General features: G+C 33.6%; 3 protein-coding genes across 12 annotated transcripts in view; all 3 read left to right on the top strand.

The window, feature by feature from the left end:
* trc (Serine/threonine-protein kinase tricornered) overlaps positions 1 to 4,035 on the top strand; it is a 141,767-nt gene extending 137,732 nt beyond the window's left edge. For all 10 annotated transcript variants that reach the window (XM_023174575.2, XM_074172197.1, XM_023174572.2 and 7 more), the window contains one exon: positions 104 to 4,035. In XM_023174575.2, coding sequence (XP_023030343.1) covers positions 104 to 219 — 116 coding nt within the window. In that variant the 3' untranslated portion in view covers positions 220 to 4,035. The remainder of the gene's footprint in view (positions 1 to 103) is intronic.
* Positions 4,036 to 7,112: 3,077 nt separating this feature from the next.
* Ilk (Integrin linked kinase) lies at positions 7,113 to 11,221 on the top strand. The gene is made up of 3 exons (XM_023174571.2): positions 7,113 to 7,456; positions 7,634 to 7,799; positions 9,890 to 11,221. The coding sequence occupies exons 1-3, from the start codon at positions 7,368 to 7,370 to the stop codon at positions 10,982 to 10,984; spliced, it is 1,350 nt and encodes a 449-aa protein (XP_023030339.1). The 5' UTR covers positions 7,113 to 7,367; the 3' UTR covers positions 10,985 to 11,221.
* A 2,496-nt stretch (positions 11,222 to 13,717) lies between these two features.
* The window catches only part of Eip78C (Ecdysone-induced protein 78C), a 61,357-nt gene continuing 58,578 nt past the window's right edge, over positions 13,718 to 16,496 (top strand). The window contains exon 1 of the mRNA XM_023174570.2: positions 13,718 to 14,540. Within this exon, the coding sequence (XP_023030338.1) occupies positions 14,482 to 14,540 (59 nt within the window). The 5' untranslated portion in view covers positions 13,718 to 14,481. The remainder of the gene's footprint in view (positions 14,541 to 16,496) is intronic.

The following is a 16,496-nucleotide window of genomic DNA, read 5'->3' as shown; positions in this document are numbered from 1 at the left end:
GATGAAAATGAAGTTTTGTAGCATTTTGAGTGACATGTAATTAGCAATTATGAAGTAAAGTCACTTTGAAATCATGATATTCATTCAATCTTTTTGTTTCCAGCTGCCGCACCTATGCCTCAAGATGGTGAGATCAATTACAAAGATTGGGTCTTCATAAACTACACCTTCAAGAGGTTCGAAGGGCTAACCCAGAGGGGGACTCCCACAAAGAAATAGTTGTTAATAGCTTTTATTGCAAACAAAAATCAGGGAGTTGATTGCCCGGCACTTATTTTTAGAAAATTAACCACTTCAGAGACGTTTACATAGATATATTGTTCTCACGTTAGTTCGGATTCAATTAGTTGTTTTCTAAAAATAAGTTTTTGTATATTATAGGTCTGAAGCAGTTTTGCACTGTTTTGCTTCGAAGAGCTGTGAAAACTGTAACTTACATTGTACCCGAGAATGTTGGAAAATGAAATATTATGTTGCTACCGAGATCACGAATTTATATAATTCTCAGTTCAGTAATACTCAAAACCATACTACCTGCCGAGTAATATGTGAAAAGGTTATCCGGGAGGCTTTGAAAACTAAGTTTGTTCCGATATAATTTGACATGAAGCATACTCCAATCTAGATTTTGCAAATGGTTACTCACAGTTAATGAAAGTACATGAATACGTAACAGTTAACAAAAAGAATATCCTTTCAGTTAGTGCACTTTTAATCGTACGGATTGAAATGTTCACTTCTCACAAGTATTCAACACTCCATTAATTTCCACATAATGTGTGATGATTTGTTTGTAGAATTCAGTGAGGGAGAGTAAAAAACATTATTTTTTTCATTTGTTAGTGACCATTAATTTCTTTCAATACAACTTGAATTTTTTCGTATCCTATTTGAATAAGTAATTTTTATCTCCAGTTGGGAATCTCCTCTTCACCCATACCAACTTATAGAAGATCTGCTATTTACACCACTCAATTAGTGGGCTTGTGAAAAGCTTCCTCATCCCTCTGGTCTCCTATGAATGTGAATGTGATATTTTGTGTGGATCTATGTTATGTTGAATAATAAAAAGCAAAAATGTTTTAGTCTGAGGCAGTCGTCTCACCCTTCAAGTTCTTTTCAATGTTTAATTGCATCCTCCATTTATTTTCAATCAATTGTGTTGAATGTTTCATGTAAAAAATACCTAATTTTCCACAAAATTATTCTGAGCTGTCACGTTTCTTGATAACCCTCTTTTTTTCACAAATTTGATTTTTGGGATTCACCGGTGAAGTAACATAATATTACAATTTCTTGGAAGTGAATTTTGTGCTGTATTTTTATGTGATAGGCTATGATTAACTTTTTGTGTATATATGGACAGCACAAAATGATATGACACATGCTGCCAAGTAAAAAACCGCGAATCAAAACAACGGGAATCTGGTTTTGAGTACAATGTAAGAGTTTACTTTTGTGTATATGTTAATTTTTGTTCATTGTTACAAAGTGATACTTTTTATTATTTTACATTTGTTTTTAACTTATAGAACTGTGTTTTTCTGACCTTACAGTCAGGAGATATTTTGTATTAGCTTGATGATCATCGTTGTCACCTGACGTTTAGCACCATTTCAGTCTGCTTCTGTCAGTGAGATCGTATTTTCTTTGATAAACGGCTGAGTTATAATCGGGGGCAGGCACAAGTGAAATACTAAAGTGGAATTACTATTTCATTCAATGCTGTTTTCAACAACTTTTCTTGGGTATCCTTTAATAATTAATTGAAAAATGTCCATACTAGTTTTTTACTGGCACATATCCTGAGTTTCAGCTGAAGAATAAAATCACTTGATTTGCTGTTATATTTTTTCAACCATCGTGGTCTGGAGTCGGACATGAATCCATCTCTAGACATCAAATGAATTATGGTCAAAAAATGTAAGATATGTTTGAATGTAGTTTGGAAGTTTGTCAGTGTTTTGTATATGTTCATTTTCGCCTGAGAAATCTATGAATATACTAAACCCCAAAAAACTGGTGATCCTCAAATTTTGTTACAATTTCAAAAAGATGTTCATAGTAAAATTTCATCACTAAACTGCCTAATCAAAAAAAATATACATTATGCTACTGTAAAATGTTCATAATCCTCATAAAATCAAAAAATATAAAGGTCAACTTTTTAAAATTTAAGGTTTTTTAGGTTAGATACTGTAGAGTTACTCCGTCACAAGAAGATTTTGAGAATATTGTAGAAATTACTGATACATGATAAAAATCCAGTATCACATATTCGAAAGATTTCCACTTGAGAGTTCACAAAACTGCGACAAGTGTTTCGCTGTATAATAGCATCCTCAGGCGTCACTTGAGGATGATATCCTCAGGATGCTATCGTATAGCGAAATATGTCTCGTGGATTTGAAAAGTTTCAAGTGGAAATCTCACATTGAAGTGTGTTGTTTGAATACAAGATTTTGAAACACATCAATCTGCAAGTTGTATAAGCTTTAAGGATAAGTCCAAAAACTATTTGAGGTTATTACATGTAAGATTGATTTTTTTGCTCAGAACTCGTTCAGGCATCAATTGAAATTTATTAGATTACTTCATATTCCAAGCGTCTTTGGAGTTGAGAGTGTTGAAGTTATGGGTGGACTAAATAAGTTTTATTTAAAAAAAATCAATTCCAGAAAGTAAGGTGACTTCCAGTATATCAAAAAATGTTTTTTTTCATACTTCTAAACCAGAATATAAAAAATTCCGATGTGATTTAGCAATTCTGAGGTCAGTCACGTTCAGCAGACTAAAAGTCTTCTGGTATTAATTCAAAAGAAACTTAGTAGTTTATTTGATGGCGTGAATATCGAATTGAGTAGCAGGTATGCATAAAATCAATATTGAACCCAGTGCATGGTAGGTTAGACATAAGATAATGGGGTAATATTAAAAGTAATGAACGGATAAGCTCGCAGATATCTTTTATATGATTCGGTTGGATTTTTGAAGATGCTATTTTTATTTTGATGAAAGGAGAATAATTTGATGTAGGCTGTTCCCAGTTGATTTTGTGAGATTCCGATAAGAACTCTTGTTTTCAATAAAATTCCAGAATTTTATTAAATTACCTAATGAAAAGAATAGTAGTCTATTTAGTAGTTTTTTTCCTGTGATAGATATTAATTTGTAACGTCAGAAATGAGCATAATTTTTCCTCAACAGTATATTTTTTTCCCAATGAACCAACTGTTTGGAATCACAACCTATAGGTACCATATTATTCATAAATTAAAAAAAATTATTGGAACAAAAATTTATTTAAATTGAAATGAAAATATATTTATGGAAAGAACAATTTTTGGGAAAGGTTTTGGGAAGATCCCCACATTTTTTTGTATAAAGATGAAAAAAGTAAAAAGCCAAAACCTTCCTTTATCATAAATATTATTCTAACAGACTATCAGAATAAATTCTTTCAACGCTAATTTGGATTCTCAACTTTTTTAAAAAACCTGATGACTTTTTGTAAAATTCACAATCAACCTTGTGTATTATCAAGGATGGCCTGGTTTCCTTTGAGACTGACATAATTACAGTCATAACTAAATTACTCCTAGTAATATTGGCCACGTTTGCATTTTACTGAACACCTTTGACTAGAAAATATTGAATTTTTTCTTCTTACCCTGGACTCTTCTTTTGCAGTGGCATTGAGTACAAATTTTAGTAGCAAGCCAAGTGGTCTTTTAATTATGTTTTGCTATACATATCGGCGACTGGTTGTTAGGCAGTCCTTAAAATTTAGATGTAAAGCGATATAGAAGAGAACAAAAATTTGAAAGTTGATAATGTTAAGTGTTAAGCTGAAGTAGCTCTCTAAGCCCTGCTATCTTTCGACAGTTCAGATGAGCATAAAGTAGAATTTATCATTAATTTGTTATTTATTACATTGTATTTTATAGTTGGTCTCGCTAACAGGACTTGTACATATATTTACTTCCGAAGATGTGTATAACTAAATTAAAAAATAATAAACTCATTTGTGCTTCATCTGGTCTTTTATTACACGTTTTATATTAACTTCACTTGTATGTATGTATGTTTGTAACTCTCAAGCTCGAGATCTGTATTTGACAGAATTACCGACATTATTGCTTGATCTATTCGCGGGAAGATGGCGCCGTACCAAAATATCAATGGTCATATATATAAACATTAGAGCTGATCTTTCCCAAAATTTAGATAAAAAAAATATAGTTCAATAAGTCTAAAAAAACAAACTTTTATAGCATACGAAACTTAAAAATGTTTTTATTTACTTGCAAGGTAAAACTTAACGACAGAAATGATGACAAAGAAAACTTAACCTAAGCATACAAGTTTAAGCACACCAACAACTAACAAATAATTTAAATGAATCACACCAAAACAAAAACACTAATGAGATTTATGTAATTGTGATTTTCCACCGGCAATACTTTGTAGTTGTGGATCAATTTTACTTGTACCAATTATCAAAAGAGATTTAAGATGCTCATCGGTTAATTGAGATCTGTAAACATTCTTTGTGTAGAAAAATGGAACTGAAAGTTCCATTTTTCTTGGAACGTTCTGCATTCACATACTGACAAATCACACATAAGTCAAATCAAAATACTTTTATTGACGGGTGTTACTTTATTTCACAATAGACAGTTTCCCTTCCTTCGCCTTTCCTACACAGACTAACTCGCAGTTGAATGAATGAATATCGTTTATTCAATTTGTTTGATAATAACATTACATTTGTTGGGTATGTTTGTGTGGGGCCCTAATATATGGTAATGCCCACAAACCGAGAGTAAGTAGTTTGTGGTAATGCCTCTTCAGGGTAAACTAACTCGCAGTTGCGCCGCTAGCCTTTTTATGTGCAATTATTACTGCCATCTCGAGGTGATCGTAATACACTAGCTAGAACCAGAGCTTTCTCGAACCAACGCGGTAATTCCAAATATTTAATTACGCCTAATGCCACCTAGCGGGTAGCTGAAAAAGATAGTACATAGTACAACTACTCGCCACTAGATGTTGTTCAGTGTCACAATACACAATAATAATAGAAATACAAAAAAGCGTAAGTTTGCTTAGGTCACACACTTTGCGACTATCCTAGTCTAGAAATATAGTTAAGGGCAGAAATTGGCCCTTGGAACAAACTGAAAAAATCTTTATGACCCGAAGGCTTCAAAGTTTGGAGACCCCTGCAATAACGTGTTATAGAATACTTCATTTGGAAAAAGTATCTTCCCTCAACATCTAACCTGACCTCCGAATTTAAAAAGGAAGGAAGGATCGAATATCACATTTGAAAATAATTATTTTCCTGAACATCTAGTTTGACCTTCAAATTCAAAAACGTATTTTTCAATATAAGATTTGAAAAAAATTATTGATCGTGAACATCTAACTGATATCCGAAGCCAAGAAAAACGAACGTATTTTTCAAAATTTTATTTGCAAAAATGATACATCCTCAACGTCTCATCTCGCCTGTCTATTCTACTCTACTACACTCAACTCTACCCTACTCTAACCTAACCTAAACTATCCTAACCTAACATAACCAGAAGTTGAGAAACTTGTGCGAGCTAAGGACTAACGAGGTCTTACCTTTTAACGTGTGATTTCTAATTCATAAACATGAATGAAGTCGCCCCGGAGCGCCAATTAACTTTTATTGTTGTTTTTATTTTATTTTTATCGTTGTTTTAATAAAATGTTCAAATATTTAACATATATTAGAATATTAGATTTGGAAAAAATTATAAATCATGAACATTTAACTTGATATCCGAAGTCAAAAACGTATTTTCGAATATTTCATTTTGGAAAAACTAATCCACTCGAAACATTTAATTTGGCATTCGGAATCAAATGCGAACTCTGTAACGGTCAACAGATGATGACTTGATGACGCAAAAATCGTGAAATAATTCAAATACTAGACGGCGCCAGATTATGCCATTTCTGACTACTAGATGGGAGTACGGACAAATACCAAAAAATATTTTCTCATCATAAAAATAGATGACACTACCATACATTCTTCAATTTATCGTCGATAATTAACGAAACTAATTTTACAATTAAACATAGTGAGAACAATTATCTACGTTGACTTGTAGGAAGGATGAATTTGGTAGTTTTTTCAACGATATTTGTCCTAGCCTCAAAATGAATGTGCTGAAAAACAGGATTGCCCCCCAAAACACGAAAATCCAGAAAAAACGTATTTGTTAAAACGATAAAGACGTCCATCCTGGACCGTTCTACTCCTCACGGTCCTCCAAACCGGTAGGATGTTGGGGAATCGATAGAAAATGGCAAAAACGACAGAAATTTTACCATTGTTGATGAATTTTGTATACAAAAAGCCGACAATTACTTGAGACATCGATCTCTAGATGGCACTACAGTCAAAAATGAAAATCGTTCTCGAGCATATCAAGTACTAGATGGCGCCATAATATACTCATCGATAATCCGTCTAAAATAAACATATTTCCAAAGCAGAGACATTGTCTACGGATTTAGACAATGGCAGAGATTCACTTTTTAACACGCTTTTATTAACTTCACCTGTATGTATGTATGTATGTATGTTTGTTTGTTTGTTTGTTTGCTTATACATCTAGCTCGGGTAGATGGCGCTGTACGTACGTGATCACCCAAAGACGATTGTGGATACAATCGAAACGTCATGTAGCAACTTGACTTGGAATCTTTTAATTTTTATTTTTCATTTAAGAAATTTTAATTTCAATTAAAATTCGAAACACTCGGATAAAACCGAACAATTTTCTGTGCAATATTGCCAACCTAATATTTTTTTTGTGTAGAAAATTCATAGAAAAACCTATGGAAATTTGAAACATAATCTCAAAAAGGAATCTATAATTTTACGAAATGTGGCTCATAAAAAGAAAAAAATACGTGAAATTGCCCAAATTTCACGTATTTTGTGCATTTTACGCCTCATTGACTTAATAGTGGACAAACCACTGATCCGCCAGACCAGCGAGTGGAAATAAAAACGTACCCTATTTTTGAATTTTGACAGTTGCATTGAGTTTTGACTTTTGATTTTTGACATTCACAGATGAATTGTCAACCCCATAAATGGCGGTGACATAATTTATAAATAAAATATTCATTATTGTAAACGATTATTATTATAAGGTATCAAGGCTCCCTTATCAAAAGTTTTGCGGTTAGTGTCGTATACAACCTTTATTAATCGCATTGATTAACTGTTGTAGATAAAACCTAATTTACAATAAGAAGAGATCTTAAGTGAACGCCCATTTATCATTGAGTGTTAATTTCAAAATAATTCTGTAGAAATGGAAGATATTTTCCAATGGTGCAAAGAAGGAAATGCCCTACAAGTTAGAGTATGGCTTGATGAACCAGAACACGACATGAACCAAGGGTAAGTTGGTTAATTTTGTAAGTTAAACAAATCCATATATGGTTATTGGGTAACTTCTTATAGTGGGATTCAGAAGGAAAAAGTTAACCTTCAGAATTGAATTTCATGAACCCAAACAATGCTGCTTCATTTATTAAAAAATGCTAAAGCAATTTCTGGATCTCAAAATTTTTTCAGGGATGACCATGGATTCAGTCCACTTCACTGGGCAGCTATGAAAGGCCACAATAAAATTGTTGAAATGCTTTTATTGCGAGGGGCCAGAGTTAGTGCAACCAATATGGGAGATGATACACCCCTACATTTGGCAGCAGCACATGGTCACAGAGAAATCGTGAATATGGTAATATAAATATAAGCAATTGAGGAAGAATGGAATAGGTGTTAAATGTCCTATAGGAATATCCATTATATTCTATAATTCCTCTATTTGCATTGACCAAATTTACAAATATGAAGTCGCATCAACATTATTCTAGCACAGTTTTCAATCAAAACTATGGTTTTCTTTACTTATTTGAAAGGTTTATCTGTGAAAATTGGTAAATTTTCGTTATGTGGACACTCGGTGATTTTGAAAAAATTTTTGACTACTTACGTATTTGTTGTGTAGATTACGAATCCGAAAGAAAAAAGCGGCGCTCTCCCTTATTTAAAAAGTTACGGCCCTTCAAAGTTCAGAAAAGGGCAACTTTTCAGCCTTCTTTTTCACTGAATAAACTATTTAAAAACACAAACATTTATTCACTAGGTCACCTTTACACCTTATTCCTCCTTCTTTAACACTTTTCACTTCAATAATCAACATTTTTCTTATAAAAAAAATAATTTAAAAACGAATGCTTCTCCTGGTGACATTATTCTATTTTTAGGTTAGTTACTAATGACATTTCAGAAAAAAGCGGTTGGTATTTGCCGTCGCCTACTATTTCAAATTCGTAATACACCACCAAAAACCAATTTACGATCTAAAGAATGAAGGTAAAAAACATTTGAATTACTTCAGGAATATGGATTGCATCAGTCGTACCAACCATATCATTAACCTTGAAAACGTAAAATACAGTGATATGTAACCAAAAAGCAGCTCCGTACATTTTTTAACATTTTTATAAGAAAAATGTTGATTATTGAAGTGAAAAGTGTTAAAGAAGGAGGAATAAGGTGTAAAGGTGACCTAGTGAATAAATGCTTGTGTTTTTAAATAGTTTATTTAGTGAAAAAGAAGGTAAATAAGGGAGAGCGCCGCTTTTTTTTTTCGGATTCGTAATCTACGCACCAAAATACGTAAGTACAGTCAAAAATTTTTTCAAAATCGTCGGGTGTCCACATAACGAAAATTTACCCAAAAATTTTCATGGATATCTTGGAGACTAAAATCCATGAAAATAATCAGTTGATAATTTCTTATACTGATGCAGATATGTGGAAAATCTTATTTATGTGTTTTACTTGTCCAGGTTGGCATTCACCCTTTGATAAAATCCGAGCATTTCGGTTTCGTGTACAAAGTACTTCAGTACCTAATGCCACCTAGCGGGTAGCTGAAAAAGATAGTACATAGTACCACTACTCGCCACTAGATGTCGTTAAGTGTCACAATACACAATAATTGAAATGCAAAAAAAGCATAAGTTTGCTTAGGTCACGCACTTTGCGACTATCCTATTCTAGAAATATAGTTAAGGGCAGAAATTGGCCCTTGGAATAAACTGAAAAAATCATTATGGCCCGAAGGCTTCAAAGTTTGGAGACCCCTGCTGTAGGGAATCAAATTGATTCACTATATATCATTATGTCCTCGCAATACAGTTTGCGTTGTACAAGAAACATTCTATGACAGAAGATCTAAAAAATACAAAAGTAAAACTTCTTTACACACGCTTGACTTGGGGAGTAAGCTGGTGAATGCATGACTAGAGTGTTACAAAATGTGTGCACATATATACATACATATAGATGGAGCTAAAGAAGTTTTACTTCAGTACGTGTGGTCTAAAGAACACTCCTTTTTTTTTTTGGTGCCCTTTGCGTTGAGAACTATGGTCATCTAACCTTGTGATTTGTGTAAGTTATGTTGATGAATCACCGAGTCACCTAGGCTTGGTTCTGTCGCCATGTCACTTCAACTAAATTCAGTTAAGAGCATTTTGTTTATTATTTATAAATACAGTACTTCATATCAATGAAAACTACTTCTCATTTTAGGTATTTCAAAATGTGTTAAAAAAGCTTATTAGAAAAAAGAAAGAAATAAAAATTCACATACACCATTGAAAACTCTTATTATAGATCTGAAGAAAAACTACTGAAATTCACAAAATTACTTTTTCTTCCTTCATTTGTCCGCCACATTCATAATAAAAACCAGGTATCATTCATAGAACACCCTACAGGACTAACTGAATTAAAGAGTACTGTTTTATTTTTCAGCTTTTGAGGCAAAGAGCTGACATGAATTTTACCAATGAACATGGAAACTCGCCTCTACATTATGCTTGTTTCTGGGGATATGCTGAAATAGCTGAAGATCTAGTCCATCACGGTACTAAAGTAGCTATTGAAAATAAGTATGGCGAAACTGCTTTGGATAAATGCAAAGGAAATTTGGCCAAAACACTCCACGATATTGCCGTTGAATCAGGACAAGACCTCAAAACTATCAAATTCAAGGACCAGAGCTGGCTCGGAATGAAAACACGATCTAGAGATGCAACTTTGTCTCGACACAAGGGAATAAATATCAAAGAACTGGATTTGAAGAGAAAAATAGCTGACACACATAGCGGTATCACATATATTGGTAGGTGGCAGAAAAATGATGTCGTGGGAAAGATTCTTAAAATTCGAGATGTTACCCAAAGAATATCCAGAGATTTCAATGAGGAATTCCCTAAGCTTCGGATATTCTCCCACCCCAACATCCTTCCCGTTATAGGCTGCTGTAATAGCCCTCCGAATCTCATAGTAATAAGTCAGTACCTTCCTTTGGGCTCCCTCTACAATGTTTTACACGAAGGAAGCGGCAACGTTGTAGTTGACACTGTTCAAGCACTACGCTTTGCAATAGATATAGCCCGAGGGATGGCCTTTTTGCACAGTCTAGAAAGGACAATACCTGAATATTTTTTGAACAGCAGACACGTCATGATAGAAGAAGACTTGACGGCTCGTCTGAGTATGGGAGATGCAAAATTTTCATTCCAAGAGAAAGGAAGAATATATTATCCCGCTTGGATGTCTCCTGAGGCTTTGCAGAAGAAGATTTCCGACAGAAATTGGGAGGCCTCTGATATGTGGAGCTACGCCATATTGCTCTGGGAGTTGGCGACGAGGGAAGTACCATTTGCTGAGCAGAGCCCGATGGAAGTGGGCATGAGAATTGCCTTGGAAGGTCTTCGAATTAGTATAAAACCTGGAATATCTCCTCACATGAAGAAACTCATTAGTATTTGCATGAATGAGGATCCTGGAAAGAGACCTACATTTGACATGATACTGCCGATACTTGACAGAATGACGCGTTGAGTTCAATTTTCTATGTATTTTGATTGTTCAGTGTTTTAAGTAACATTATTATTAATATTAGAGTTAATATTTATTGAGTGCCTTCGAATATTGCCTAAATCAAGTGCTGTAACATTGCTTTTAAATTTTTTAAAATGTTTCAACGCTTTACAAAGAAAGTGCCTGTATTTGTATATTGTAATAATCGGATTTTAATTTTATAAAATGCTTTATTAAAACTTTGATTAAAAATTATAATTTGTTGATTCGATTTTTCAAGTTGAAAGATGTTGGTCATTAAGTTCTATTTTTCAAAAATATTTTGAACTGCAATAAAGTTGGTTAGAACAGTCAGAACATTACATATGTAATGAAACACAAGTTTATTTGTACAAGTAGTCTCACTGAAGTAATTTCTTTGAGTCGTATAAGAGATATCGTCTATAGAAAGTATGAATTCAATTTGGATCAACCACAGCCCAATCCTTGAATAGATTCAGTCTAAAATCTAGGTGAATATTTGCATTTCTTGTCTAGCTGTGGAAGGTACTATTGTTGTATATTTTCAAAATTACTTTTAGTGGATTTAGCGGCATCGCTCAAATTTTCTGAATCTGGTAAATGGTAGTTCTAATTGAATAGAAAATAGAACACTAGTCCAAATGGACACGAAGCTCTAAACCTCACGGGTTCCAAGATAAGCTTGAAGCCTCAAAAACTAAAGCGCAACCTCACTAACCTATTTCATCCTAGAAATGGCAAGATTAGTTGCTTTATTTGAAATCATCAAATTCTTCACCACAGGGGAGGTAACTCATGTAACCACCTATCCTTTAAACTGTAGAAACCACTGCTTTCAAACCATCGGTAGGCTAATCCAACTGACGGTGGGAACAGAAAGTTGAACCGCCCATTTGGCATGATTAAATTCCACCTGAACCACAAATCACTTAACCCCTAGAAATCACTCCTACCAAGCAATCAGTATAAGCTGATTGAATAAATAAACAGTCAGAATGAAATTACCTGAGCTTATGTTATCAGTTAATTTCCACATTTGAAAAAATATTCAGTAACGGGTAGTTATTAAATTCTACTTGGTCATTCAGTAAGTCAACCGAATTCTTGAATCTATTTTCTAAACATGAAAGAGTTTCAAACTTTCCTCTCCTAAATGCAAAAAATAGTTTACAAATGTGGAATTGGTCTTTCTGGTTACAAAACTACTTCTATGCTCTTTAATTCTTTGGGAAAAGTTCTCCTTGTTTGGCCAATATAAAGTTCTGGGCAAGAGACACAAGTCAAGTTATTTACTCCTGATGTATCCGACACAAAAGTTTTCTCTTTAGCGTTTTAATAAATTTGCTTAAATTATTATTTATTCTGTAATCCACGTCCTAGAATCATTTTTTTTTTAAACTGGGGATATTGGTGGGTTCACAAAGAGATGAAAATGTCCTACAGCGGACGCTATAGTTTCTTCTAGATGAAATCAGAGCCCAAAGTTTAAGCCGCAATCCAACACCAGAAGCGCTCTCTTCAAAAGAAAACACCGAATAAGAAAAGGCTGACATCTCCTCTTCTATGGAAGCAATAGAAAACTCGATGAAAGAATATAGATGCAGCCCAGAACCCTGGACGCAGCCATGATTGTCCGATTTTCACAAATAAAATGGCTGCTGCAAAGTTGTGGCATTTCTGTTTCCTCTTCATCGCTTTTAATGCTGCTGTCAATTGACTTTAAACCAAAGTATTAGTTACACTTTTCTTTGTTTTTTGATGTCGAATTACAGTTTGGTCATTTTTTAAAATCATTCTTTTTTTGTTATATCGTAACCACAACCACAACTTAGGCAACCAACATTTCCTTGATGGTTAGCACTTTTTTACATTTACAATGTTTTTCCAGAGTCAGGTTTTTTCTTATCTGTTAACCAACTTTTTTTTATTTGACTACTCGAGAGAAAGCCGAGTTTAGTGCGAGACGATTTCTCTGATTTTTATATTTACAATTTATATTTATTTCTTGTTCTGAAATACTTCTCTTGGGTACTTGAGGATTTCATCGGTCGTGTCCTGTTCTTGTTAATTATTCTACTTCATTGTAGATAGAAAACAAATCCAACTGACTACTTCAGTGAAAGATTAATTAGCAATTTTTGGAAAAAAAAGTTTTTGGCTTTCTACTACTCCATCTTGATACAAAAAAAGGATAAGGGAATCTTCCAAAGAAAGGAAGGAAGTAATCAATTTGAAAATGAGTAACACTATACATGGACGTGTAGATCATGCAAAGAAGTAACTTTCAGACACAAACTGAAAGCAAGGCGTTCTGAAACAGCTACGTTCATATAAACATTGAATTACAAGAAAGAAAAAAATTCTTTCGAAACAAATACTTCTATATGAACACTGAATTATACAGGAGATACTTTTCTCTACTCAGTTTGTATTTCAAACATTCGTTGTGGAATAAAAATCAGATATCATTCACATGAGTTCTACTTTAAATGAATGGTAAAAAATTGCACTTACATGGAACACTGTCATCCTCACTGGTATACATCGATGTTTCGCCTTAAGACACTTATCATAAGGATATTCAGTACCAAATTGGATAACATAGAAAATACGCACAATTCATTCACATAATATATAGGTAGAGTTACTTATTTTCAAATTGATTACTTCCTTACTCTCTTTGGAAGATTCCCTCTTCCTTTTTTTGTATCAAGATGGAGTAGTAGAAAGTCAAAACCTTTTTTTCCCAAAAATTAATCACTCCTAAAAGTATGACCTCTTCAATTAATTAATTAGCAACTTTTCAACAATAAAACTAAAATAAACTAACTTTAATCGGGAACACAAAGTTTTAACAATGAAGTTGAGTAAGCTATCTTAAATTAAGAATACAGTTTGACTGTACAAACGCTTAATAGAGGAGTGTTGAAGCGTGAATTCGTCATCTGCGCCGGCATGAGTCATGGCTGGTAAAAAATTCAACAAACTCCAACTATTATCATGTATAGTGTTAATAATTCCCAGTGTAGGTGTATATAATTCACTTGAAATGGTTTTTCTCCTACTCCTAGTTTCGTTCTCAACTAATCATCCTGTACATCAACCAAACGAGCAAATATCAAGTGACGACAATAAGAAAAATTATTATGCAGGTTTCAACTTCGCCCTTTTCGAAAAAGAATCTGACCCACATTTTCTCCAATTCTTGGCCGATATTTTAGGCATTACCAGAAACGTGAATCAGGTATAAATACCTGAGCGAGTGAAATAAAACAAAACTGTATACAGGATCAAACAATAGATTCTTCCGGCATGCGCGGTAGTCCCGTGGCCACGAGAATATCGAGTCTAGAGCTTCCCGAACAGCCCCTAATAAAATGCTCCCGTAGCCCCAATGGCAGCGCTAAGGCTCACCAGTTTCCGGCAGTGAGAGCGTGTACGAAGATATGACACGGTCGGGGTGAAAATGAGGTCCTTGTGCACTCTTTCCGGGAGATATGGAGGCCACCAGTTCGACTCCGAGCTCTCCAGGAAATGCGGATTCGACATTCACCAGGTAGGCAGTAGCGTAATCGGCTTGATCGATTTCTGCGGGCTGATATGGAGGCGGCCGGTGCATTTCTAGGTTGATAGTGTGATTACGGGGGAATCAAAAGTAGTATGCTTCAGAAGTCTAGTTCTACACAAGTACCATTTCACAGAAGCCTTCATCGAAAGTGACGATTGAGCTTTGACTAGTTTGAAAGTTATGAATCATTTAATTGAACAAATAAAAAGATGCTGGTTCTTCAGCAAATATCTCAGAAACTATTGCAGATATTAAAAATTTGAAAAAAGATCCTTGAAGAAAAGGCAATTTAAAAAAAAATTACACGGAACTGAAACAATAATATTTTGTCGTTTCAGTTGGGCGGTGAAAAGCATGTGAAAACGAATGCAAAAAACGCATAATCCGGTCGCTTCAACAAAAACATATTTCAACCTATTAATTGTAAATATTAAGGAATGATAAAAATCAGATATTCGGTGAATAGTTGGATTAACAATATTCAGAATTTTTCTCCCAATTGTGCTTTTGAAAATTAACAATTTTGTTTGAGCTGGAGATTTACATAAAAACCCGAATAATTTTTCAAATTGCTTTGATTTTTTTCCTTGAAGCAATAATTCTTCAGAGACTTTAAAAATGTTTCTCGGTGGTACAATTGAAAAAAAATGTTTTTCATTCATTGAACACTTTTTTCAAATATCTCGGTTTGCTTGTTTTCTTATTGATAAAAGCTAAAACAATATGATCTTTTCAAATTTTCGTTTTTATATGACTATTCAAACATTCCATTTCATGATGAAGCCGTAATGCAATTTGACTGCGGAATATTGCGAATCAATCCACTGTAGATGAGGAAATCGCATGAAGGGAGTAACGTGTTCGGTGTTGCCAGGTTTACTGTTTTTGCAATAGATCTGATTTCGTTTTTGAGCTACTCTTCTACTGCTTGAAAGATAAAAACGATTGATGACTCAATTCACTTTCTGTAATAATAATTAAATGAGTGCAAATTGTAGAAACTACCATGAATGTATAATGTATCTATTGAATATATTTTTTACTGTATTTTGTATCAATCCACTGTTTTTCTGACAAAAAACTACCGCTAAGCATGAACATGAACTGACAACACTGGCTGTGTTAGTATAACCTAAACACAATGTAAAAAAGCTTATATAACTCAGCTGATAACTTAGCACAATATTTATTAATAATAAACATAAATTCAACTTAAAGCAAATATGATATACGAATGTGATAAATATGTTGTTTTACATTATCACGATTTGTATTTTGGAAGTATTGTTATTATATTGTATGCATATTCAATAACTAGATAATGTTTTTATTTTTATCGTTGTTTTAATGAGCTAAAATAATTACTCATAAATGTTAAAAGAGTATTCAAAGTGATCCCTTTTGTTTCTCATAAACTATACCTAAGCCTGTTAAAATCTGTTTTTTCGTTAACGAGCCCTCCTACGAACGATAACTTTTAGTAGTCGAAACTTGTGCGAGCTAAGGACTAACGAGGTCTTACCTTTTAACGTGTGATTCCTAATACGGGTTGGACGATAGGAAGTGAAAATCGATCGATTAGCCTTGCGGTTCGAACTAACGGTTCGCACAGCGGTCGATTGTCTGAATGAAATTGACCACCCACCTATAAATGAATACTTTAAGACTAGCATGTTGAATCGTGCTAATTCTTTAGCTGAGTATAAAATTCACCTTTTTTTGTTATCTTTGTAATTTATCCTGTTGACCGAAAATAATTTTGAAGTAGTTATTAATAACAGACTTGGATTTTTCTCAGAACTGTCAAGATGAAAAAATATTAATTCTATTTCATTACATTACCCGCTTTTACTAAAGATTTTCACTTTGAGATAATGTTTCTGCTTAAAACTTTCAAAACGAGGATACGGTTTAATTATAAAAATTTTCAGCAATCTTCGTTAT

Source organism: Leptinotarsa decemlineata, unplaced genomic scaffold, assembly GCF_025532065.1.
Source record: "Leptinotarsa decemlineata unplaced genomic scaffold, Ldec_3_MD MMD2_tig00000035_RagTag_RagTag, whole genome shotgun sequence".
In the NCBI taxonomy this organism is placed as follows: Eukaryota; Metazoa; Arthropoda; class Insecta; order Coleoptera; family Chrysomelidae; genus Leptinotarsa; species Leptinotarsa decemlineata.
This window is presented reverse-complemented; position numbering and strand designations above follow the sequence as displayed.

Excerpts from the sequence above, each read along its gene's own strand:
- Ilk (XM_023174571.2), top strand. The coding sequence starts at position 7,368 with ATGGAAGATATTTTCCAATGGTGCAAAGAAGGAAATGCCCTACAAGTT. Across the intron at positions 7,457-7,633 it reads GAACACGACATGAACCAAGG|GGATGACCATGGATTCAGTC; the intron begins GTAAGTTGGTTA and ends AAATTTTTTCAG. Across the intron at positions 7,800-9,889 it reads ACAGAGAAATCGTGAATATG|CTTTTGAGGCAAAGAGCTGA; the intron begins GTAATATAAATA and ends TTTATTTTTCAG.